The following is a 23,993-nucleotide window of genomic DNA, read 5'->3' on the forward strand; positions in this document are numbered from 1 at the left end:
GGAAATAAATTCAACGACCTTTAAGAGAAACGTGGATTGCATGAACTAATGTCGGATGGAGGACACACAACGTGTGTGGCACACGAGCAGTGGATGAAAAGCAAGTTGTGACAGCGGCAAGCAGTGGGAAATAGGGGCCAGCTACGGAGCACTTCCTACTGTAGGTGACTGCCACAGCAAATGCGGAGGGCGCTACGGAGTACCCAAGGATAAGTCCAAGTAAACTGAGCACATGCAGGATCAATATTCATTCACATGTGTGGTACTCCGTATTCCACTTTCACTTCCGATGGTAGTTGTTCGCTACTTGGGTGAATAGCGTTCTGGCAGACCAGCACAGATGATGATCCGCCATGTCGCACTCATCCTTTCTGGATCCAGGGAGCCAGCGTCATCATCAGAGCCCTGTGCTTTTTCCCACCGAGGGTTCCAGTCATGGTATACAGCAGGGTACGCTTCCTGTCACTAAAAAACGTGTATCCTGCAACACCATTGAAGACTGGAAGTTGGAGTTAGTATGTTCGAACACTCCAACTGAAGCAATGCAGCCGTTCCGCAACGCGATTTGAGCCAAGCGCATCGGCCCTTTGCCAACCTATTCAAACTTCTTTCGCAGATTGTCGTACCTGCTATCAGGGTATTCCAAACAATTTGGTCGCTCCTCCATTCGACTTCGTCCTCCACTGTGCAACAGAAAAGTCTCAACCAAGCTTCCGGCTCCCACCGGTTTATCTGCACTGGATTCCCACCACATTCCACTGCGATGTCGTTAGCAGTGAAAATTTGTATCAAGGAACACAGAAGCCCTTGAATGCTCCCGTAGCCGTATCAAAGGTACATCGTGCGACTTACCCTCCCAGTCCATAGTCTCGAACAAAGGCGGCTTTTTGCGCCACCAGCGCAGGCGTGTCGTAACTGATCATCGTCTTGGAAGCTGGACTGTAACTCCAACTCGCACCGATCTCGTGATCATGGTATTCATGGCTGTCAGACTTGGGAAGAGCTTTGTAGTCCCAGACTCCGTGCTCCCAGCTTCCCTCTCCCACCCCACTAAACGAGTGGCCGGGTCCATTAGTCGACGTGAATGCCCGACCATACAATGGCATCCCTAGGACAATCTTCGATGGATGCACACCGTGACTCGTATAGTGTTCAATTGCTGCAATTGTGCTGAATGGTGTGAGCTGGGGTTGAGACACCGACGGGAACAGGTTGGCTTGATGGGCCGCCCGCCGATCCCACGATCCTGCATAGTCGTATGCCATCAGGTTCCAAAAGTCGAGCAGCTGATCCATCTGCGGGATCTTCAATCTCTCGAAGTTTGCGGGTCCGGCGGGACATGCCACAGTCAAATAAAACCGCGTATGATGCCGCTTCGCAGCTGCTGCATCGAGAGCTTTCCTGGTCTCATGTAAAAGTTTGACAAAATCTTCAGCCTGCGCGTGGTCCTGCGGATACTCCCAGTCCACGTCAAGCCCATCAAAGCCAAGGTCTTCTAGTAATTGAACAGCGCTCCGGGCAAAGGTCTTCCTACCATTCTCCGTGCTTGCGGGTTGAGCAAAGTTGGAAGAATAAGTCCAGCCGCCGATACTCAACAGGACCTTCAGATTGCGGTTTCTCTTCTTCTGAAGGAACAATTGCTTGACACAACCGTAGACATTGGTGCCGACGTCATTCCAGCTGTCGCCATCGTAGTGTTTGTCGGTGTCCGACCAGGGATCAGTGAGATGAACTTCTCCAGTTTCAGGTTTCACGTTGGCAAAGGCATACAGGACGTGGGTGAGGTTTTCGACAGGGAGGTCTTGTGGATTATGATTGCGACCATATGGAGCCCAGTTGACATAGTAGATAACAGACCGTATACCGTGGCCGCCTCCCATGTTGAAGTCGATATGATCAAGTTGTAGTTCGGGAACAAATTGGGTCAATATCAATGCAATGAACTGGAACAAGACGAAGATAGAAGTTAGGGAGAAAAGCATGCCAACTCAAACGGCTGAACACTAAGAGTTATTCAGCGTGGATCCATTTCATGTGATGAACAGTGAGGCTCAGTGAGACACGCTCGTTTGATCTTCAGCTGGTCGTCCTGGGACTATGCGTCTGCCTGATGCTGACATGGCGTGCATGGTCATGCGTGGTGGAAGCTGGCCGTGGCTGGACGACCCCATCATTAACCCCCCTCTCGATCAACATGTGGCTGTGTTTGTGGCTGGTGAGGCTGAACAGTCTAGCTAAATCCAGTCTGGTACGATCTGGGATAAACGTAAAGCCGGTTGACATCAGCCTCGGCTGCAGTGAGTAAATGTCCCTGCCCATATCTTCTCTCTCCAATGCTTTTCAGAACCACCTCGTTTCGTTGCTTGCGCTCAGAACGTTCAACGGCAAGGCTTCTACAATCAGTACACTCTGGCCCTTCTACCGGCATGCCACTTGAAATTCTATTCCTTGGGGCTGGGGCTATCGGAGCATTCTACGCCTCCAGAGTCGCCCTCAGTCCGGACACGAATGTATCCGTCATATGTCGGTCCAACTATTCTGCTGTAGCAAACAACGGTTTCAAGATCACTTCTCCTCAGTATGGCGACTATAACTGGAGACCAACCCGAACATTCAACTCAATTCAAGCCGCCCATGAAAGCAAAGTCAAATGGGACTATGTCGCGGTCTGTACGAAAGCACTCCCCAACATCTCTGACGACTCCAGACTTGTCGAACCGGTCATCACGCCGAACACAGCTATTGTACTTATCCAGAATGGTCTGGGAGTTGAACAGCCTTACGTAAAGAGATTTCCGCAATCTACTATACTGAGTGCCGTCACAATCGCCTCCTGTGCACAAGTATCAGATGGCCACGTCAAACATAATCGTTGGACTCGGATCAACGTGGGTCCATACTTCTCGGAGCCATCTCCGTCGCCAAATGTGAAGGACAGAGCCACCGCGCAGAACCAAACTTTCGTCAATCTCCTCATCAAGGGTGGAATCAAAGACGCTATCACTGACACCCACGAAAAACTGCAACTCGTCCGGTGGCACAAGATCGCCATCAACGCCTCGATGAACCCTTCTGCTGTATTATCAGGTGGTAGCACCAACGAAGAGATGGCAAGCGACTCCGAGCTCTACACCCACCTGAAAGGTGTAATGGACGAAGTCCTCTCCACAGCACCCAAGGTTGTGGGTAAGCCGTTCCCGCCGTCGTTTGCCTCCTCAGAAGCGATCCTTCGTTCGACTCAAAGGAACAAAAGCGGGAGTAAGCCAAGCATGCTGATTGATTGGGAGAGCGGCAAGCCAATGGAGTTGGAAGTCATTCTCGGCAATCCCATCAGGCTGGCGCGAGAAAAGGGGTTTGAAATGCCACGGATGCAGACTATATATGCTCTGCTCCGGATGATGGAAAAGAACAGGGAGCTCAAGAAGCAGAAGGGGCAGACTAAACTATGATTGTCTATCTTCTGGTTGGATGCCGCGAGAGCATGTACACTGCTTCGCTATCAAGGTCAACCAGAATTTCTGGCTCACGGCTTCATGAGGACGCAAGATGGAAAAGAGCGAAAGAGTAGCACCTGGGAGGCATCTCGACGCTGAAGTGGTGACGACACGACATGCCCCGATAGTACTGTTGCACCGCAAGCGAACCGCCAGTAATATGATCAGTCATATCATCTCCTATTATTAGTGCTATGGGCCCAGTCACCCAGCGTGATCAATGCCGCTCACGATCTGCTTTTTTTCGCCGTCGATGTCTGTTCTGCAGTCGACACACGCTCCGCCACATCCTCAGTTGCAAACCAAGAACTAGCTACAAGCGTGGCGCCTACCAACCACGCGGGCAGCCAGATGCACAGGACACCAACAGGCACGCCCCAACTTCCCCAGATATTCCAACCAAAGGCAAGCCTCTGCAGCCAGTCGACCAGCAAATCATCCTTGCCTGTAGAGAGGAACCCGTACCCGACTAAAGAGGCCGCAAGACCCATTGGACTCACAATTACCAGTAGCAAATATTGCAGCATCGCGACAACGCCAGGCCGACTCCTATCGACAAATGCAAGTGGCATACAAAGGACGCCGAGGAACATGCTGAGACTGAAATTTAATGTAGCCAAGACTGTGAGGAACAGGCCTAACACTAGTAAACTCAGGGACTTGATCAGGACGTATTGTTCTTTCGTCGGGGCGGAAAATGGAGGCAAAGTTGTGTTGTTAGGCATATCCGCGAGTGCTGATGCCAGAATGACAGGCAGAGCGAGAAGTAGCAGTGTCAGTAGGAGGAACGTCGACGGCATAGCTCTCACACTGAGATGTGTGAGAAGGTATAGCGGGACCAATGACGCTAGATATATCGTAGCTGCCAAAGTTATTGGAAGAACAAGTTGTCTGTCTTTTGGTTTGAATTCGATCGAAATCTTCGACTGCCCCTCCTGTGAGGTTGTTGGCTTGTTAAGCGAACTGTTCGACTTTTCCGTGGTTTCGATCTCTCCATTCGCGGCTGGCGTTGACTTCTGAATGACTTGATAGCCACTCAAGACCCATAGATAAATCGCCATGATGGTGTAAGCTGCGGCGATGGTCATGGCACTAGGAAGGTAAGTACCAATGCTCACGAAACGATTTGATTGCATCAACAAATAAAAGAAGAAGCTCTGATGCAGCTTCTCCAGTAGATTGTTGAGACTCCTGCAAATACTCTCAATCGTCCTGCCGAACGCCATCTCATCTTGCCATCCTTGGCCAACGGCTGTCAAGGTGATAGCGTCTATGTGGTAAGTCATAAAGCTGGAATGAGGACCGGTTGCCTGACCCAGAGCCTGAGACGACATCCCACGTACGAGTGTCTGCAGGCGAGACTGATACGCGCTTTGGGTATCCGGTTTGGTGTAAGTATGTTGTGATTGAATCGAAGTGCCTATGCCCATCTGACCGGAGGCGATGGTCACAGCAGTGTTGAACAGATCAAGATTGGGAAGGGCTCCATTGATTCCATCGTAAGCAATGTGAAAAGTCTCGAAGCGATGTTCGAATGGGTAGTCGATGCAGACGGCGCCCTGCAGCGCTCCGGACTTCAACGAGAGATCTTGCACCTTCTCGGGGTCGTGCGTAGAGTGGTATGCTTCGATCCATGCTTGTGGTCCTGCCGAACTATCTGGCGTAACTAGGAAGATAATATCCTTGGACCAGAGTGACCATCGCTTGAAGTATCTGGACAGTGAGATGAGGAGCGGCACTCCGTTGACATTGACAGCGCCTTCAATGTTTTCCAGCGCTGCAAGTATTACGACTGCTTCTGTCCCGTCTCCTCGAGGAGCATGCAGCACGGCATAGACATTCTCGCCCTCATACGTCCGACCAGAGGAAGTGTAGGAGTATCGTTGTTTTGCAGTCTTCAGGCCAGCGTTGCGGAATAGCTCTTGTATTTTTTTACTTCTGTTGTCCTCCGCTTTCCGCAAATCGTCTTTTGTCAGGCTATTATTGGCACCTGAGGTGAGAGGGTCCAGAACGGTAGCTAGCTCGTGTCTGTATGCTCGAAAGACAGTTTGTTCGCTTCCACCGAAGTATGTGTGTACTTGACCGGGTAAGAGCGCGTTCTCGGAGATATATGTCCTTCTCGAGTACTCATCCAAAGGAAGAAGCAGGATCCAGATGATGCCTCCGAGGATACAAAGGGCAGAAAGGTATGGAGGGATTCGAAGTAGTCGCGGGTCGTCTTTGCGCATGTTGAAGAGGAAGTTCCCTGTCACTAACTCAGTTTTTCGCCTCTTTGAAAATGCAACCTTGTTCTTACGGATCAAACCCATCTTGGACTCGCTCGGCCAGATCGAGCTTCACTGCAAGGCATTCGTAGACATATGCCCGTCGTGGACAGACCTACATTCAGGAGGGAATCTGTACTTTCTGACTTCAATGCCGGAGATTACCCGCGCCGCAGCCACACCAAGGTGACCAAGGTACCCTTCATGCAAGCCCTTGCAAGCCCTTCAGTGGCTCTTGTAACATCACGCCTGGGGGCTCGTGGGTGCTACTCGTACAAAGAAGGATTTGCTGCGCTTTTGGCAATCATAGTATTACTGATTCGTGATACAGTCGACATACTCCAAGGCATAGCGCCGGCTAAACCGTGCGAACCCAACCTTCCACAATATACAAGATGTATTCAGCCCCTCGCTATGCCATGATAGATCCAGCAAATGGTGATAGCCAAGGACCTCCAAGCCCTTGAGGTCAAGTTCAAGGACCCAGCCTTTGGCCACCAGCACCCGTTCCTCCCACCCAGCCCAATCCAACCGGACTCATATGCTCACTCGGTCCCGCCGTCGAGCTCGAAGGCAGAACACCATAACGTCCGTAAGTCTTCTGGTCCACAGAAACATAATGAGGCAATCTGCCGAGGAGATTGAGTTTGCCTTCAATCCAGCGGAGGATTTTCTCTGGTGGTGCAAGAAAGCGGATGTAGCCCAGCCCCCCTGTCCTGCCGTCAGTCATTTGTCACGACACCACTATCGCAGCTCTCCGGTCGGGAGATACTTACACATATAGCCCGTAATGCAACCACTGAGATGTCCAAGGAAGGATGTGTTCGGTATCAGGACCGAAGTGACAACCACGATTGCTAGCGGCGTGATCCATGTCGGAATCTTCTGTCCCGAGATTCTATCATCCTTTAGCAAGTCTCTCTTTGATCCCAATTGCTCAGAAAGTGCATACTCTATATGCGGATTCGCGCGGTATGTCTTGATCGATTCAGACGCAAGAAGCAGGAATACCCATACACTGTCAACATTCAGTCAGCCACTTTTCTGGTATTTCTGAGCCTGCGACCTCTCCCCGTACCTTGATCCAAGCACGGGGGTGTTGTCCCTCAGAATGAGGCCGTCAAACACTAGGTACAAGACTGCTGGTATCTGGCCCAAAGCTATAGTCTTTGTCAGCGCGTTCAATCTCTTCTGATCCCTACACACGCAGCACTTACGGCCCAAGAAGAGCGCCAGTGTGGTCAACGTCCCCCATTCGGCCTCAAAGCGCTCCAGCAAAGGCACAAGACAGATGGTGTCTACCAGCATATGCCAAAACCCCATGTGTATCAGAGCGAACGTATTCAGTCTGTACATTGTCCCTAACCCAATCTCTTTCGGTATTAAGGACCCCCATTGTATTACACTCCAGACGGTCTGCAGTTCGAGCAGCCAGAACGCGACGATGGCCAAGAGAATAAGCCGCGTAAACAGAGGGAGGCGGAAAAGGTATGAGCGCAGACGGGATGGGTTGATGAGCCGGGTCGGGAGAGGAAGGCTGTTTGTCGATATTCTCGGAGGCGCCGTCATTGTTGGATCGTGGACTCGAGAAATGTGTAGTCGTGATTGAGATCTCGTGCTCGGGTTCGGGGTCTGACTTCGAGGGGCTTTGAGGCGAGTATTATAGGATGATCTCGCGAGCGGATGGAAACAATGCTATTGATCAATGTTTACTATCGTATGCGCCATCACCCAGTCATATACCGCGCAAGCAGGCCTTCGTCCTCACGTTACTGTCAAATATATTGGTAAGGAACTGCGGCTTAGAAAGATTTCATGAGTGCCTATTCCCCCAAATTTGCGGAGAAGTGCCGCGTGCCCCTTTTTGTCTTGTTGCCGGCCTATCCGTCAAGGAATCTTTTCAAAAAGGGGATCAAAAATAGAGAAGTACGTTTTGGTACGAGAATTCCATCTTAATTAGTCCAATCTTGCTAAGCAACAGTGCTGACAATGAGTACGATCTATAAACAATGCCTCTAGGTTGGGGTATCAATAGCCAGAGAGTGCAGGACGCGCGCAGGCATCTTGGGTATCGTTCAAAATTCAAGAATCCAATCCCCCATTATGAATAACCCATTGCGGATTCGTCAATGTCGTCAATGATGGTATCACTTGCGGACCATGCAGTATTAGCTCCAACCGTCCGGCAGAATGATTGCGAAAAACATAAACACCTGGGTATTTTGATATTACCTCCTCTTATTCTTTTCATCTCCAAAATTTTTGGACCTGCGACGATTCAATCATCGACGAATAGCTCAGTATCGAACTGAGGTTCGAGCCGCATTGAGCTCTTTTCGGGTCGCCCATCCCTTGAGGCAGAGCACAAAGACTTCGTAGGACATGATGAAGGCTGTGAAGCCCATCACGACAGTGAAGACGAACATGGCCATCAGATCCGCGCCTTCCATGAAATGGATGATGTCTCTGGTGCTGGCCATGAAGACGAGACCACCCGAGATCAGGCAGAAGGCGGAGATCAGCTCGGTTGGTGGTCGAGAGGGATAGACCGAGCTTGGTGGAGAGATATAAATGATCACATAGGTGACCAAGCGGGCGACAGCGAAGCCACCGAGGAGGTTACCCCACTGCTTGTGAACTGTGGTCGAGGTCATCGAGTCCTGGTGATGAGAAGACATCATAAGACCCAACAGGAGGATGATCAAAGCAGGCATTGGGTTGAGAGATGTGCCATATTGTTTTGGAGGGCTGCGCAGTTCGAGTGCTTCACTAGGAGGCACTTCTGTTCGAGCCGGCATGTTATCAACCACGGTATTGAGGCATCTTCGGACGCGTTTCGATTCGACAAGCATGCCCAACTGATGAAAGGTTAGATAGGTTGACGGGCAGCATCAGGTAGTTCTAAACTTACCAGGCCTCCTCCGAAGAACATGATGGAAATGGAGACATGTTCGAGATCCTGCGCAGTCCATTGATGACCCCAAGCAGCAAGATGTTCAAGGAAGACGTTGGTACTGCCATAGAGCCAGATGACGAAGGACTCGACGAATTCAGCCGATGGGATACGGGCTTTCCATTGGCCCACCTCGCTGCGGGTCGGCTTGAGGTTCCATGCCCAGCCAAACTCGGCAAAGCACCCCATCCAACGTCCAAGTGTTAACAATCCATACCAAAAGAATATTCCTCCTTTGATAAAATGTGCAAGTCCATTGAAGACGTTGTTTCCTCGCTGTGATATGGTCAGCCAGATACTTGCTGGGTCGACTGCGCCCCCTCCTGAGGGGCTGCGCTCCGGGTTGACTTACAAACATGCCAGCATAAGTTACCACTCCCGTGGTCAGCGCGATGAATCCGAGGATCAAGATGGTTCGGTCGATAACTTGGTAGACGATCTCAATCGCTCGCAGAATCTTAGCTGAGAGCAGATTGGGGACACGAGACGAGAGATATTTGTCAATGACGTTGATGCGCAACCAGGCTACTTGAGGCTGATGTCGTGCTGGCAGTGGCTCTTCTCCCTCATCGTCCGGCTCCTGCTCTGGCTCTGGCTTTCCCAAACTATCGTCGGTGTTTCGCCGCTTGAGCTTGGTAGGAGAAGCATCGCGGCTGTTGAGCGTGGATGAGGCCTCGGTCCCTTGGCCACTATCCCCGGACCAACGACACTCCGCATATGGCTCCATGTTGTGCTGTACCATGTTCTCGGTGGAAACGGGCAAAAAGGCTTGTCGCTCAGGAGTTGAAGCCTCTGATTGTTTGCCCCTACCCGAGTAGTGGAAGACCAGGCTCATAATCACCTGAGCGGTAACAATCCACGTTGCGATCCAGCCGATTTTGTGGTGGGCATTGTTCTCGTATAAATCCGGAGTATTAATGTTGTATATTGTCCCGAACAGCACTCCAAACCCGTTGAGGACGAGGAAAAGGAACTGAGCTGGGAGAGCATATCTGGATCGTGCGGCGCTGAACATGACGCCTCACCTCGTCAGTATGCTCCCTTTGCTGACTGCCTGGCTAACTCACCAATAGGTAGGGTGAAGATCCATGCGAGTACCATGAAGACGATGTGTGCCAGCATCATGTTTCCATGCATTCCAAGACCGGCATAGCTCGGCATGGCATAGTAATCAGGTTCACCACCCTCATTGTGGGCTTCCGGCTTCATCATACCACACATATTACCATCACAATGCTCATCGTCGCCGTGAGCCACAGCCTGTGCGGCGAGTTGAAGCAGCACAGCTGCGACCGTACACCTTGTGACAACCATCCGGGCGCTTTATAGCGGTTGTACCACCCAATCTCTTGTCACAGAGGCCACCGGGGCCTGTCCAATGCCTTCGACCGAATTAAGCGGCGCGGAGGGTCTTGTGAGGTGAGCGACGGTTCAGGAGGCTGGATGCGACCCGGGGGAGAGACGAGTCACAGCGAGGGTTGCGATATTGTCTATAAGAGGGGGCAGATAGGAATAACGCGAGACTGTGCGCGAGGGTCAAAGGGTAACAGTATGGTAACGGGGGACAGAGACACGGAGAGAAATCTTTGACCGCAACACGAGCGCAAGGATTATTAACGAGCTGAGAGCCTTGGGAAGCACCTTCCCTGGCCGGAGCGAGTCATCGGTCATCGGAAAGCGTCGTCTGAGGGGGCGCTCAGAGCAGCGCAAAAGGACGGACGAATAGGTCAGCGGCCGGATTTGTCGGATGCGCGACAAGGCGACGAGGATATGCATGTGGTTATCGCCGTGATGGAAGATGCGAGGAGTTTTGACAAGGCCGAGGATGGATCCCATCATGATTGGCGGGCGGCGCCAACGAGGGACACGCCAAGGGAATTTAGTCAGTGGTTTGCTGGAGCCCGGCACCTCTGGAAGCGTCATTTGGACCAAACTCCACGACGGCACCCGCCAGGTGGATTCACAGCCTCATGCCATTCCGCCTTTTACCTCTAGTGACCTCTACTACCACAGTTGGGTCAAAGCAAAATGTCAGCACTCGATTCTGCACCACAATCGAAGAGGAACGAACGCCATAGACGCCGACACAACCGGGTCCTACCTACCTACCTACCTACCGACTTACCTAGGTACGTATCTACCACGGTCTCGCTGTTGTACTGTGCACAGGACTGCGCCCAGGGCATCCTGCCATCCGCTGGCACGAGCACTATCCACTATCGAATGATTTCCTCACCATTATCATGCCGACCGTTCCTTGACTGTGGGTGTTTATTGTTATTGACAAGCCTCGATCGGGCCCCTGCTGACAAAGACCGGACCCTCCTTGCGGGACTCCTCTCCGGCGAAGTTGCCATCATCGTTCATCACTACTGATTTTTTTCTGACAGCATTTTCTCTATCTCCGGGCAACAGATCATGATGCAAATAGATGATTGATCTCTTCGATCCAAAAGTCCCGTGGGAATGCTACGTAGTCTCCCGCCCCGCTCTGAATCATGCCGCTGGGAAAAGAATTGTTTCCGGACATAGTGTCCGACCTAACCTTCGTCGCCAGCTCAACGTCTTCTACGGCTAGTCGCGAAAGAGGTGGTGTGACAGGCATCGCGACTGGTGTGATCAGGTCGGAGGGATAGTTCCACTACATGGGCAAGAGACGCTGAAGCAATGGGGGCCTAAAGAATCCGATGCCAGTGGAAAGCGGTGAGTCAGCGAGCGACCGCGTCCCCCATCCGACTGGTCGTACTGTAAGGCAGCAATCCCAATGCAGTAGTTATCAGACCAGGCTGCCTCATTAATCATGTGTTGGCCGCTCAAATATTCAAGGGCTTCCTTTGATTCTAGGCAGATAATTTACGAGTACTGCTGTCGTTCTCTGGTCTGAGGATGAGACAACTGCCCAAGGACAGCGAATAGTAGCTGACTTTGGTCCTTCTTCTTCCTGACGCCGCCCGCTCTTGGTTATTCCACCATTCAGCATCATTCCAGACATCTTGACTTTCGTTTGTCACCTACTAGTACTTCACCATGACACTTTAGCTGCCTTTGCTCTTGCGCAGGTCACCTGGGAGCTCCTCCTAAAGCAGGGTCGCCACGTGAACGACCCGAGTGAACTCCTCCGTACACAATGCCAGTTTTTGACGATATGGGAATAATTCCCTAGAAACTCATGACAGACTTTTTCTTCTTTATTCCATCGATCCTTCGCCGAGTGTAACCCGCAGAGCCTCCATTGCGGAAATCGATGACTACACAGTCCTACAACAGCTTATTCATCGCACAGGAGGCCGATGCCCTAGCCCTTCTGCTCCGTGGAGTCCAAGAGTCAAAAAGCACGCACAGCAAAAGTTTGAGAGGGTCTGAGCATCGTTTCGGCCGATGTTTCTGTCCGAGGCTCCGGGCGTGCTGTGGCTGGTTGCCGATTGAGCCGATTTCTTGGACTTGACTCAGGCAGACAACGCCCTAAGTCTTCTCTACTGTGTATGAGATGTTGATCGGTCAGCCAGCATGGTCGTACTAGTACAGTTGCAGGCTGCTATTACATGCATTTGACTTGCTATCCCCACGACCGCGCAGGCTGCAATTCCCCAGCGGAGGTATCCGCGCCGTCCCTGTCTGTTACTCGTATGGACTTATTATGAAAGCAGAAGCGACTAGCCAAGTATAACCGTCAAGCTACTGCCTAGCCCAGATGTTGGCGCCATGCAGCTGGTCATGAGAACGGCCCCACGTCGACGATCCTATGCATACTCACGATGCATAATATATGCCCAGGAATTTTATGCATCGTCAATCCGATGTTCCTGCTCTAAACCACGCTTAGACCTCAAACAGTACCCACCATCTCTACTTGTGAATGAAGAATTTGGCGAAACCCCTCCACGACCAGAAGGGGGCATGATGGGGGCAGATTTGAGCTATCTTCATTGCTCTTCAATCCAACGGACAATGGTCAGAACGCACTGTTGGTTTCCCAAGTCGCCCAGGCTTGGTGTCCAGCGAATGAAGCACACACGGACGTACTCGAACTTTTTGAAGGATACCAAATTATCAAGATGTATACACGCCGGCCTACGTCAACGTTGTTTTCATCTCCTCGTGCTAATTAATGCATAAATTTGCCAATCTGACCTACAGGCACACAGGGCAGCTCCGTGGCTTAAAGTGAAAGAGCGGAGGGCCATCCAGGGCTATGTCCAATACGCCGCAGATTCGACCGTGGTAAGCTGAGGCGATGAATCTACCGCAGTCAGGTACGATCTTAATCACAAGACTTTGATTTTAAATCCAGGGTCATCCATAGCTCTGATCCATGCTAGGGGTCTTTACTCCAACCTGAGGCTGTCTTTTGCTATGCCCGAGACTCTTCGCAGCTGTCGACAAGACCCTCCGTTTGTTTTTGCCACATATTCGACTCGCACTTACTGTAGCTGATTCCCGGCTGAGTGGTATAATTGTCATATTTGGGGTCCAGGGCGACTGCGAGGTTATTCACCTTTCCCCTAGGGTGCAGCCTCCACCCTTGTGACAACGATTAGCACTGGACCCTTCACTGGCACAGTCATTGACTACAGCATACCGTATGGAAAAAGCGACGTCAGCCACATTGGTGTCGTGTGCCATCTTCCCTGTTACCGGCTGACGCGGGAAGGACAGCATGCTGCGAACCTACAGTTTTGCCTCCTGAAGTAAGTGCCTTCATCTCGTATCTGCCTTTGAGTGATCGGTTGGTGGTCGGATGAGTTGAGGTGGAGGTCTCGGTCGTCAATGAGTATGAGAATGATGTTCGCCCTCCTTGCTTTCCTTGCAGGATTGGCTGCAGAATATGTTGCAAGCAACAGCGTCACGAGAGGCCATATCGACATAAGTGCCGGCTTTCCAGGGAGCCTTGCACCTGAAGATTGATGGAGTCTTCACGACCAGCTTCATCTTGCGGGAGATGTATGTACGGCAATACAAGCATCCGCCCTCTGCGAGCTTGTGCAGCCATCTCCTATATTCCGTCCTCGATTTCCGGAAGATCGGGGGTTTTCCTCTGGAGTTCCAGCAATGTGAGATACCGCATTCCCCTTATTGAAGCTCAAGCTCAAGCGATGCGCAACTCATTATGGTCTGCCAAGCAGCAGATTCAGACTGCAGAGCGTGGCTAGGTCCTCTTTGCCGGCTTTGACGGCTCTATGCACGCCGGTCGGCAAGATGGCCGAGCAGCTTGTGGATTGAAGAAGCTGAAAAGAGTCGTGAGTCCGTCCATATGGAGTCGGTCGGGCAGAGATAAGATAGCGCAACTTGCACGAGAGACTTGATTCAGATGCGGACTGGGAGAAACCGTTCACAGGTTGATGCGCTTACCATCTTGCTAATTCGCTCCGTTTTCGAGCTCTTCTTCGTCCGACATTGCCGACGTTCCAAAGAACCTCCCCGCAGCCTTGCCCAAGCGAAACCCCCGGCTTCGATAGGTACTTAGCCCTGGGGTTCCGGAGACTTACCCCAGAGCGAGCCCAGCACAAGCCCAACTACTCCAATGGCGCTTTCTCTCTGCCTTACACCTTCACTTTGCCGGCTCAAGCCGCTGGAATGCACGAATGAGCTTGAAGGTATATGCGAGAAAGCGATCTTTTTCATGGTCATGGAGCCGTTCGCATAGCCGGAGCAGCCAGATGGGGTGGTTCTAAGTTCCAAGACCAGCTCATGTCCATGCCCATTTATCCTCGACAAGCACCGTCTGAGAATTCTGCTCGAAGCCACGAATCCTGCTTGGGAAGAGCCCGCTTGGAATCGGAAACAGTCACTACACCTTGAAAGGAACCTGCCTTGGCAGAACAGGTTACAGCAGCTGGACAAGATGGCTCCCTCATTGAAAGATGTCTGGTCCAAAGATGCCGTCAAGGATAAGCCGCTTGGCATTGTGATCCTCGTCCTAGCGGTCGCCTTAGTGGGTAAGCTGATCATACAGGTACTATACCAAATACTCACTTCGCCACGCTATTGTGCTAACAATTACCGTCCAGACCATATACAACATATTCTTCCATCCGTTGGCGCCAGTGCCTGGTCCATGGCCAGCAAAGACGTTGAAGTCTTATCTTACTCCTGCTCAAGCAGGCCTCCACAGGGCTCAGGTAAGTCTACAGTTACGACATGATTGACTCAGCAGCACTAACTCCCATCCTGACCCTCCGCAGCCTCCACGATAAATACGGCCCAGTCGTCCGTATTGGCACCGACGAAGTATCCATCTCCGAATGGACCGCCTACCGCGCCATATACAGCCACAAGGGGAGCAATAAGACTGTTCATTTCTACGAGGACACCAAGCTCGCCACGAACGGGCCAGGAAACATCTTCACGTTTCACAGCAAAGACGCACACTCCGCCCGCCGCAAGCTTCAGAACCCTGTCTTCTCACAGCAAGCCGTGCTCGAAAACGAAAGCTTCATAGCCGAAAAGGCGGATGTACTGGTCCGACGAATGATCAACGCTGATAGCAACAATGCTCAGAGCAAGACCAACACGACCGCTGACGTCTTCCTGCTCGACGGCCTTTTCAGCCTCGAAGTTATCCTCAAATGCGCATTCAATAGACACTACGGCGACTCCCCCGCCGGCGACTCGCTCACGTATCTCCGCGCCATGGACAGCAGCGCGGTGGGAATCCAGGTCCGCGCGGCACTGCCATTCATCACACGTGCCGTCGGCCGCCATATCCCAGGTTTTGTGGGCCGGTCCTACCGAGGCTGGGATCTGTGGGAGACTATGACCCGGACACTGGTGGAGGGATTTCAAGCGAATGAGGCCGCGCACGACACCAGACAACGGTTCATGGCGACGCCGGCCATTGTGAATGAAGACTCTTTCCTGGGCAGAAAACTGAGCCAGCCCGAATTGATCGACGAGATGATGAGCATTGCCTTTGCGGGATCCGGCACCACAAGCACCACCCTGACCTACTTGATGTGGTCTCTTGCACAGGATCCAGTGAGGCAGGAGCGTCTGAGGGAGGAACTCGACGCCGTGGGCGAAAAGGCCGGTCTTAGTGAGCTGCAAGACCTGCCCTTTTTGAACGCGGTGATCAAGGAGACTTTCCGGCTTTATCCTACGATCATATCTACGCTGCCAAGGGTGTTGGAGCAACCACTCACGGTGGATAAGTACGTCTTGCCACAGGGCACGTTCGTGGGCATGCAGAATTACGTGCACCATCGGGATGCGAAGTTGTTCGCACACCCGGACGAGTTCTGGCCGGAACGGTGGCTCGATGCACATGGCGCAAGGGTGAAAGATATGAATGCCGCATTGACACCGTTCAGTCTGGGCCCAAGGAATTGTATTGGCCAGAACCTGGCGAGGGCGGAACTGTATATCGCGACCAGTAAGGTGTTTAGGAAGCTGAGGCTGAGTGTCAATGGGGCCATGACGATGTGGGATATGGAGATGGAGGACAGGTTTAACATCGCGCCGAAGGGGAGGAGATGTCTGCTTGATGTAGAGGTTTTGAATTAGAAAAGGCACGTTGGGCGTGTCCGTGGGTATGAGCGAGCGTGGGACGGCGCTGGGTTTGTGGACTGGTCGTCGTTCCAGTGAGAGGCGGCCATCGATCTGAAGGCGAGCTGGAGCAACTGGATGTAGAGGTCGTTGGGCCGTGAAAGCGATGCGGTAAGAAGTAAATTGTGGATTTGACCTAGGCAGTCGTTGTTGTTATCGGATGTCCCAGAAGCCTGTTCGGCTGTTGAGGCCGAGGACGACGTTATTCTACCCATCAGTTCCGAGCAGGCAGACCATAAACTCCCGGGGACTGTGTTGCAGACTGGCAGAGAGTATAATGGCTGGTATGCTCCTGAGATGATGCAGCCAGTGACTGTCAGTCGAATAGACCGGTTGTGACTAACATTTTGACATGCAGTGGGAGTCGTCTCGTCACGACTATCAGTAGAAGCTATCAGACTGTGAGGCAGAAGACTCACCCAAGTGTCCTGTTTACCTAGCATGAAGTATGGATACCTATCCTCCGCCGCTAAGACCTAGGCGCCCGGGGCACCCTCCCGAGTCTTCCAATTGACCGCCTACCTTTCAAAGTTATAGAGAATGGGCGCCGAATTTCTAAGTAGCTATTAGTACTACCACAGGCGCCATATCAGTAACACCCGCCTCAAAACTAAGACTGAGTTACACGAACGTCGCAAGTTCACAATCTTGATATCAGTCCGGATTTCACACTCATTTCCTCTAGCCTGACCTTTATCCTCTAGTAAACTGGCAGTATCAGTACGATATCTGGCGAGAGTGACCATTTAGTCCTACCATGCGCCAAACGAATTGGCGAACACACTCTCCGTCGTCCAACACCAACTACCAAATCTAGGCCAGGATATTGCCCACTTCGGTCCGGCTTCTGACAGCCGAACCATTGTCCAGCAAGCTTGGACAACAAGGCAACGTTGCGGCTCCGTCCATCAGATTAGGCTGGCTTTTCCGACTGGTGGATTAAAGATTTCGGCATCGGTAATGGCATGACAAGCCACACAGGCCTCCAATCCGTCGAAACCTGACCGCAGTTTACAGCCCTCTGTCACCTCCTCGCTCATGCCCTTCTATCCCTCCCTAATGGCTACCACTCGCCAGCGCGCCGCAATGGAGGCTTCTAGGCCTGCGCAGTCGCAGTCAAAGTCGCAGCCCAATTCAGATCAAGACATTATCGTTGTCGACTCCTCGAAAAGACAACCGAATGCCGATGGCGCTGACGGAGAAGTGCCGGTGGAAGGGGAAGAGGAACTCCTAGAAGGTGAAGAGCTGGAAGAAGACGAGGAGGAAGAAGACCTGGAAGACGACGACGACGATGACTTTGAGAAGTGAGCCAAACCCTTGGATGTCTTACTTCAATGTCTGATAGTTGTGTGTAGTTTCACCACCTCGGAAATCGTCACCGTCTACGTCGGCCATAAGCGCAAGCGCTTCTTCCTGCATCGCGAACTCATCTGCCAGCGATCGCCGTTCATGGAAAAATGTCTGAAGAAGGATAGATTCGACGAGGGCTATAAGAACGAGTTGTACCTCCCGGAAGACGATCCCAAAGCGTTCTCCATCATCGTCGAATGGATCTACCGCAACAAACTGCCTGCGCGGACGGACCCGACGTTCGACCTCGCCGACCTCTCAGCGTCTTACTGTATGGCAGACAAATTCGCCATGGAAGAGCTGCAGAACAACATCATGGATGTCATTCGATCCAGTTTCTCTCGACGTGAGAATGAGCAGTGCAAGCCACCTCACTTTTCGGCGCTGGCGCTCACACACCTTTCGGGCCCGCCCAAGTCGCCACTAAAACGCTTCTACATCGAACACCTGGTGCATCATATGATGAAGAATCCGAAGTGGTATCACGAGTTGAAGCGCAATGAGCCCAACCGTGCAGATCTGGAGGAGTTGTTCAAGATTCCGGACTTGGTGTCATACATTTTCAAAAAGGTCTGGCAATTCCAGGCGGAGCCGTGGAAGGATCCGGCCATGTGGGATAAATGCTGCTATCATGTCCATGCCACAACGGTCTGTCCAGCGAGGGCGGCGGCTGCTACGTTGGCGAAGAATGCAAAAGACGGCATGAGTCAGAGTGTACGGTTGGGATCCGGTCTCCCCGGCGTGCATGGCCTCGGGGCGCCGCAGAGATCGTGGCCGCCTACCGCGATGGGCGTCTGGAATCCTGGTGTTGGATGGTAGGCACAGCCAGCGAAAGATGACTGTGTGAGCTTGCTCTGCCTTGCTATTGCATGGCGAAGAGCATGAGGGAGACTTTACGAGAACCGACTTTTCATGTTTCCTATGTCAGGTCTTGGATTGATTGGGCTTTTATTTCTTGCTTTAAGACCTTGGGTTATGCTTGCATGGCGCTGACGGTTCGGGGCTGCATTTGCAAATGATTGTTGTCATTTCTATCACGGGGATCATGATGAGTTGAGCTGAGTAACTGAGACTGATTTTCTATGCTGGCAGTGTTTGGTACCTAGGATGCTGAATATAACCTCGCATTACCATTGTGCACGAACTTGTCTCCTTGTCTCGACCATTGTATTGGATGCATGCTGACTTGCCGGATTATATAAAACGCCGGAGAATCTACCTTTCAACCTCAATATTCCATAACAAGATGCTTTCGCTACTCTCCTCAGACGTAGATCTCTTTTCACCGACCCTGACGATCCGTATCTAGGAGCCAGTCTTATCTCGTAGCTCTTCCGTGATGTGGCTGATCTCATATGTTTGGGCTTTTCCTGCTGGGGCAAAGACCCGAGCGACGCGCTCAATGGCGTTCTGGGCATGCATCGATCGTCTTTCCCATCAAGCTTGAAGCTTCAGCTCGCTGGGATCTTCAACCAGCTTACACGGTGAGATATCCCATCAGGTTCTACAATCAATTTATCTGTTGAACATATCATTTAATCAAAGCGCACATGTTTGGATCTTGTGAAGCGTCGAGCCTCATTAGTCTCTGCCCCAGAAAGTCCTGCTTGACGCCTGCAGCAACGACGCGCGATCGACGACACTCAGCGATACCGATCTTTCCAGCCATTCGGCCATTCCAGTACTAAAGTCCAGCGATATTGTTAGCGACTTGCGTTCTTTGCCAACCAACGACTGTCGAGTCGACTCTCTCGTGGTTGCACAGCATCTTCGTCCAGCTTGTAACGGATCACAAAGCTCCAACAGGCTTTCTTCCGAGAAACAACTTTTCAGAAGCTGTTGCCTTGCGTGCTTCGTTCCATCCGGCTAAATTTCCGTCAGGGACAGCCTTTTCAGCAGGATGACCAACGAACGTACTCCCCTCTTGGGCTCTTATGCCTACGGTGACAGCGACGAGTACGCGTCCGTCGACGAGCATGCACAATTTTGTATGCTGGTGGGTATCCCCTCTTCGGCGCCAGATGCCGACCGGAAACACCGTTCTGTACCGCCAAAGTCCCTCTACGGTCGTGTCACTCGCCAGCTCCGTAGCCAACGCTGGACGTATTACACGACAGCCTCCTTGTCCAATATTTTACTCCTGTCGCAGGTCATGTTAGGTGCTGCCCTCACAGCACTCGGCGCTTCAGAGTCCTCACATATTCTTATTACTGTCTTTGGGGCGATGAACACGGTCATTGCGGGGCTTGTCGCTTACCTGAAATCTCGTGGCCAACCGATGCGTGCCCGCATGTACCGCGACGACCTGGAACGAGTGGTTGACGAGATCGAGAATTCCGAGGTGATGTGGCTGGGCATTACGCGCCATGTGCATGGGTATGACGAAATCGACACAGACGATGGCCAGGTCAGTGTCCGTAGTGAGGTTGCAAGGTTGACCAGGTTGTATGATCGTGCCGTGAAGAGCAATACCATGAACAATCCTGACATGTACATGGCTGGTGGTGGGTTCGACGGCAATGGTGCACAGCTAAGGTCGAGACCCCAGGGTGTATCGGCACTCCCTATCACGCCAGGTCCTCAGCCTATTGTTGCTGCACCAGTTCTGGGGCCGAGTGTGCCGGCGGTTGCGGGGCCGGCACCTGCTCAGAACGTTGCAGATCCTGATGAGAGTCCCGCAACCGCTGCTCCCAAGCCCAAAGAGGAGCCTAAAGAGGATAAGAAGGATAAGAAGGATGATGCAGGCGATGACGTTCAAGAGGCAAGCAAGGAGCAGAATAAGGACACCAAAGAGGGAGAGTCATCGTCTGCCTCAAAAGCACCTGCAGCAGGTGCGACACAGGCAGAGACCAGCTCGTCGAAGACTACGCCGGTACCTCAACAGCCTGACCCGGACGCAGCACCAGCGACAGATCCCAAAGTCCCTTTGAAGAAAGACTAGGCGGCTGGACTTGGCGGCGAAGTCTTGGAGTGAAGCTTTCCTTAAGTCACTATGAATGTGCCCTTGTCGATCGATTCTACCAGACAATTTAACATCTAATACCCAGGTGCTGTCGCAACAACGTCCTTCTATCAGCAGGTCCTCCAGATTCTTCAGGAATGGCCATTCAGCCACCCATAGGCAACAAAGGGTCGAATGCGTCCCTCCAAGCTTTCACCCTGCCAACGGCAGACCCGGCAGCTGCCTCTTTGATTTCTTTGCCGGGCTTCTTCAAGACCTCCAGTGTCTCCCGGGTGTAATCGTCAAGTTCCATTGGCGTGATAACGTGCCAGCGCCGGTCCGCCGCGTCCAGGTCAGTCTTCACATATGGTGGGACAATCTCGATTATGTTGAGGTTGGTGTCTTTCAAGGACTGCCGAAGTCCAACCATGAATGAGTGGACGCCTGCTTTGGTGGGCGAGTAGACGGGGAACATGCCCAATGGGACAAAAGCGATGCCGCTGGAAGTCATCATGAAAGTTGTCTCGCGCTCCAACGAAAGCAGATGTGGGATAAATTGGCGTGCGAGCATGATTGGTGCGGTCAAGTTCACCGTGATTTCTTTCACGATCTTCTCATTGGTGAAGTTGTCGAGAGTTTTGAAGTTGCCTTGATACTGGACGCCTGAGTTCACAAAGACTGTATCGATGTCGGGCCACTTGGAGAGGATTGTCGAGCAGTGCCTTGGAATGGCGGCCAGGTCGCTGTTGTCCATGCTGTAAGTCCCAAGACCGGGCAATTCCCTGGAAATTGCGGCGAGTCGATCTTCCCGGCGACCGGTGATGATGACTTTCTTGTTCATCTTGTGGAACGCCCGTGCAAAGGATTCGCCAATTCCACCTGTTCCTCCGAAGATGAGGATCTTGGACATTGAGGAAGTCATGGTGATGTTGCCCTAGGATTCAAATGCAGTCTAAATGCGATGAGACCCACCAAGAGACGGTGAAGTTGCGAATTTACTCAGTCCTGCCAGAGATTGAAAGACTACTACGACTGACTGTGAGACCACGGGCCCATGGACCCTTATATACACATATACCGAACCCATACTGCTACTATCAGACTGCTCAGGAGCCGTCATATCTCCCGCTGGCGGAAATCGGATGTCATTCTCAACGCCATTCACCCAGAATCCTCTAGGCTGAATCCGGCATATGTTCAGCGCCTTCCCGGAGCTAACCTTGCAATGGAAAAAGGCCCGATACTTCATGACTTCGTCACCCGGGTACAGGTGGTTGAGACCCTCCAAGTGCCAATCTAGAATCCGGGTCTATCTACCGATCTTCTGGTCGAGCTGCACTGCACATCCAGCCACGCCAGGTACAACAATCTTTGTTCGTCCACGTCGCACTAGCCATTGAGGGTTGCATTTGCTGCTTGAGGAATGAGTAGCTGCCATGTTTTTGTCTAAGCAGGCCCAACTGTCCGAACAAGTTGAACCGCTGTTGTGGGTTGATCATCCTTGCAATTGAAGCTGGTGTCTGCAACAAAGACAGCCTGAAAACACCTCCCAAGCATACACAGGCAAGCGCATTATTCGTCTTCACGAACACCTCGACAGTGGATCATGGACTGGTTGCACGTGCCGGTACTAAGAGCTTCCGCCCTGTTGTGCTCTTCACTTCCACTTATTCACGACTGGATATAGAGTTCTCCGTGAATACACGCATGCTTGTCGTTCACATGCAGTGTAACTCATGCCTCACTTCGGCGCCAAATGGCACATGCTGCCCCCTGTTTGCTCAAGCATCAACACGTTTGATGCAAATTCAAAACGCATCTCAAAAGTCGTATACCAGGCAGACCATCCCCACAGCCGGCTAAGGACAACTAATCATGGCTCTCTCATACGCAGGCAATTTTCCGCTCAACATCACTCAACCGGCCATCAATGTTTTCTTGTCCTCAAAGCAGGACGATGGTCAGATCGACGGTCTAGTCTACTGGCAAGTGGCCAACGGATATACAGCAATCGCTCTGCATGAGGCCTGGTCCAACACCTCGTCGAACACCGATATACTCGAAGATCTCGTTTCGAAAGTCCAAAACGGACAACAGGACTGTATCAATGACTACAATGACGACAGCATGTGGTGGGCGATCAGCTTGCTGGAATTATATGAAGTGACGCAAAACATCCAGCACCTGACGGTTGCTGGGGACATCTGGAACCACGTCCGGAATTCCGTGATCGTCCCCGGCGAGCATGCAGTGAACGGTGTTGACATGGCGGGCGGAGTCATCTGGACCAATAAAACCGACGAGACGCAGGTCAACGCCATCACTACGGGCTTGTTCTCTGAACTGTCAGCTAGGCTGTCACCGAAATTCGAGGACGCTTCAGCTCGAGAAACACTCCTGGAATATGCAATAATCAGCCTGGATTGGATATACCGTTGCCGCTACATCGAGGACGACTATCTTGTTTTGGACCACATCAACCTTGCCACCAATCAAACTGTTGATTCGACCTTCACGTACAATACTGGGCAGGCGATCGCAGCCTCGATTGCAATATACGATGCAATCAGGGCCAATAGCAGCGATCAGTTGTCGACTGCGCAGACCTTTCTGGACTTCGCAGGCATGATGGCGCTCTACTCCATGAATCGGACTAGCTGGGTCGACGGAGATGGCACGCTCACCGAGCGAGACGCATATCCTGGTACCGGCGCCAACGCCACACCAGCCTGGGAGGATTGTGACGGTCTTGGATTCAAGGCCATTCTCCTGCGGAATCTGGCCAAGCTTTACAGGACTCTACGGCGTGACGGCGTCAATTCGGAACTGCAGGGCAAGATCAAGAGCTTTGTTGAACATCAATTCCGGAGTCTACAAGATCGAAATACCAACGGTCACGATCAGTACGGACCGTGGTGGGCTGGACCAATGGATCTGGCAACAAGTCATAGCCAACTCGCTGCGCTGGATGTGATGGCTGCTATCCATGGGGTACAATGATGCGACGGTGGCATTATGCAAGGTCCATGTCTCTAGACCGGAGACTGGAGAGTACCAGGTCCTGTGCTGAGGGGTTCTGAAAGCGAGTCACGGATTTCAGGATATTCCCTCGCACCTTCATCTTCGCGACAGCCCCATCATCTACACAAGTAGAAGCTGGACGTTCTAAGTGAAACCATATATTCCTTCACCAGCCGCCACCCACCGTTGAAAAAATCATCGCTGTGAGCCGACAATTACTGCTTGCCTTTTGTATGCAAGCTTCTTCTTCAACCGATTGTTGCTACTCCAAAACCCACTCGGCATTATCTTCTATCCTTCCATCGGACAGTCTTTGATTCTTTCCTCCGGATCTGTAGAGATGCCTTACATAAATGAGGCATGTGCTGTTCCCAAAAGGGATGTTGCGTTGTGATCGGGGCGTCAATCCACTTGTGATGATGACAAAT

At 52.0% G+C, this 23,993-nt stretch overlaps 10 protein-coding genes across 11 annotated transcripts; 5 read left to right on the forward strand and 5 right to left on the reverse strand.

Annotated features, from left to right (window-relative positions):
* Nucleotides 1-291: 291 nt before the first annotated feature.
* Nucleotides 292-2,110, reverse strand: PV05_01537 (uncharacterized protein). The gene is made up of 2 exons (XM_013466545.1): nt 853-2,110; nt 292-758 (listed from the first exon to the last, which is right to left on the reverse strand). Exons 1-2 carry the CDS (start codon nt 1,980-1,982, stop codon nt 596-598), a joined length of 1,293 nt encoding a protein of 430 aa, XP_013321999.1. The 5' UTR covers nt 1,983-2,110; the 3' UTR covers nt 292-595.
* A 229-nt stretch (nt 2,111-2,339) lies between these two features.
* Nucleotides 2,340-4,299, forward strand: PV05_01538 (uncharacterized protein). Its single transcript, XM_013466546.1, has one exon. It carries the CDS (start codon nt 2,427-2,429, stop codon nt 3,447-3,449), a length of 1,023 nt encoding a protein of 340 aa, XP_013322000.1. The 5' UTR covers nt 2,340-2,426; the 3' UTR covers nt 3,450-4,299.
* PV05_01539 (uncharacterized protein) lies at nt 3,615-5,861 on the reverse strand. Its single transcript, XM_013466547.1, has 2 exons — nt 5,791-5,861; nt 3,615-5,739 (listed from the first exon to the last, which is right to left on the reverse strand). Exons 1-2 carry the CDS (start codon nt 5,801-5,803, stop codon nt 3,722-3,724), a joined length of 2,031 nt encoding a protein of 676 aa, XP_013322001.1. The 5' UTR covers nt 5,804-5,861; the 3' UTR covers nt 3,615-3,721.
* Nucleotides 5,862-6,040: 179 nt separating this feature from the next.
* On the reverse strand, nt 6,041-7,550 carry PV05_01540 (uncharacterized protein). The gene is made up of 5 exons (XM_013466548.1): nt 6,976-7,550; nt 6,837-6,918; nt 6,711-6,776; nt 6,535-6,656; nt 6,041-6,469 (listed from the first exon to the last, which is right to left on the reverse strand). The coding sequence occupies exons 1-5, from the start codon at nt 7,325-7,327 to the stop codon at nt 6,234-6,236; spliced, it is 858 nt and encodes a 285-aa protein (XP_013322002.1). The 5' UTR covers nt 7,328-7,550; the 3' UTR covers nt 6,041-6,233.
* A 139-nt stretch (nt 7,551-7,689) lies between these two features.
* On the reverse strand, nt 7,690-10,417 carry PV05_01541. Of its 2 annotated transcripts, XM_013466550.1 has the most exons (4): nt 9,779-10,417; nt 9,064-9,731; nt 8,670-8,987; nt 7,690-8,616 (listed from the first exon to the last, which is right to left on the reverse strand). In XM_013466550.1, the coding sequence occupies exons 1-4, from the start codon at nt 10,023-10,025 to the stop codon at nt 8,056-8,058; spliced, it is 1,794 nt and encodes a 597-aa protein (XP_013322004.1). In that variant the 5' UTR covers nt 10,026-10,417; the 3' UTR covers nt 7,690-8,055. The 2 variants fall into 2 exon arrangements, with proteins under 2 accessions (XP_013322004.1, XP_013322003.1); XM_013466549.1 differs by having other exon boundaries at nt 9,064-10,417.
* Nucleotides 10,418-14,553: 4,136 nt separating this feature from the next.
* On the forward strand, nt 14,554-16,211 carry PV05_01542 (uncharacterized protein; the record flags this gene model as incomplete). The annotated part of the gene is made up of 3 exons (XM_013466551.1): nt 14,554-14,647; nt 14,824-14,830; nt 14,894-16,211. 3 exons carry the CDS (start codon nt 14,554-14,556, stop codon nt 16,209-16,211), a joined length of 1,419 nt encoding a protein of 472 aa, XP_013322005.1.
* A 632-nt stretch (nt 16,212-16,843) lies between these two features.
* On the forward strand, nt 16,844-18,747 carry PV05_01543 (uncharacterized protein). The gene is made up of 2 exons (XM_013466552.1): nt 16,844-17,557; nt 17,609-18,747. The coding sequence occupies exons 1-2, from the start codon at nt 17,292-17,294 to the stop codon at nt 18,420-18,422; spliced, it is 1,080 nt and encodes a 359-aa protein (XP_013322006.1). The 5' UTR covers nt 16,844-17,291; the 3' UTR covers nt 18,423-18,747.
* A 421-nt stretch (nt 18,748-19,168) lies between these two features.
* Nucleotides 19,169-20,660, forward strand: PV05_01544 (uncharacterized protein). Its single transcript, XM_013466553.1, has one exon. It carries the CDS (start codon nt 19,504-19,506, stop codon nt 20,542-20,544), a length of 1,041 nt encoding a protein of 346 aa, XP_013322007.1. The 5' UTR covers nt 19,169-19,503; the 3' UTR covers nt 20,545-20,660.
* A 50-nt stretch (nt 20,661-20,710) lies between these two features.
* PV05_01545 (uncharacterized protein) lies at nt 20,711-21,466 on the reverse strand (the record flags this gene model as incomplete). The annotated part of the gene is made up of 1 exon (XM_013466554.1): nt 20,711-21,466. The coding sequence occupies one exon, from the start codon at nt 21,464-21,466 to the stop codon at nt 20,711-20,713; it is 756 nt and encodes a 251-aa protein (XP_013322008.1).
* Nucleotides 21,467-22,259: 793 nt separating this feature from the next.
* Nucleotides 22,260-23,901, forward strand: PV05_01546 (uncharacterized protein). Its single transcript, XM_013466555.1, has one exon. It carries the CDS (start codon nt 22,420-22,422, stop codon nt 23,542-23,544), a length of 1,125 nt encoding a protein of 374 aa, XP_013322009.1. The 5' UTR covers nt 22,260-22,419; the 3' UTR covers nt 23,545-23,901.
* The last annotated feature ends 92 nt before the right edge of the window (nt 23,902-23,993 follow it).

Source organism: Exophiala xenobiotica (genome assembly GCF_000835505.1).
Source record: "Exophiala xenobiotica strain CBS 118157 unplaced genomic scaffold supercont1.1, whole genome shotgun sequence".
Taxonomy (NCBI): Eukaryota; Fungi; Ascomycota; class Eurotiomycetes; order Chaetothyriales; family Herpotrichiellaceae; genus Exophiala; species Exophiala xenobiotica.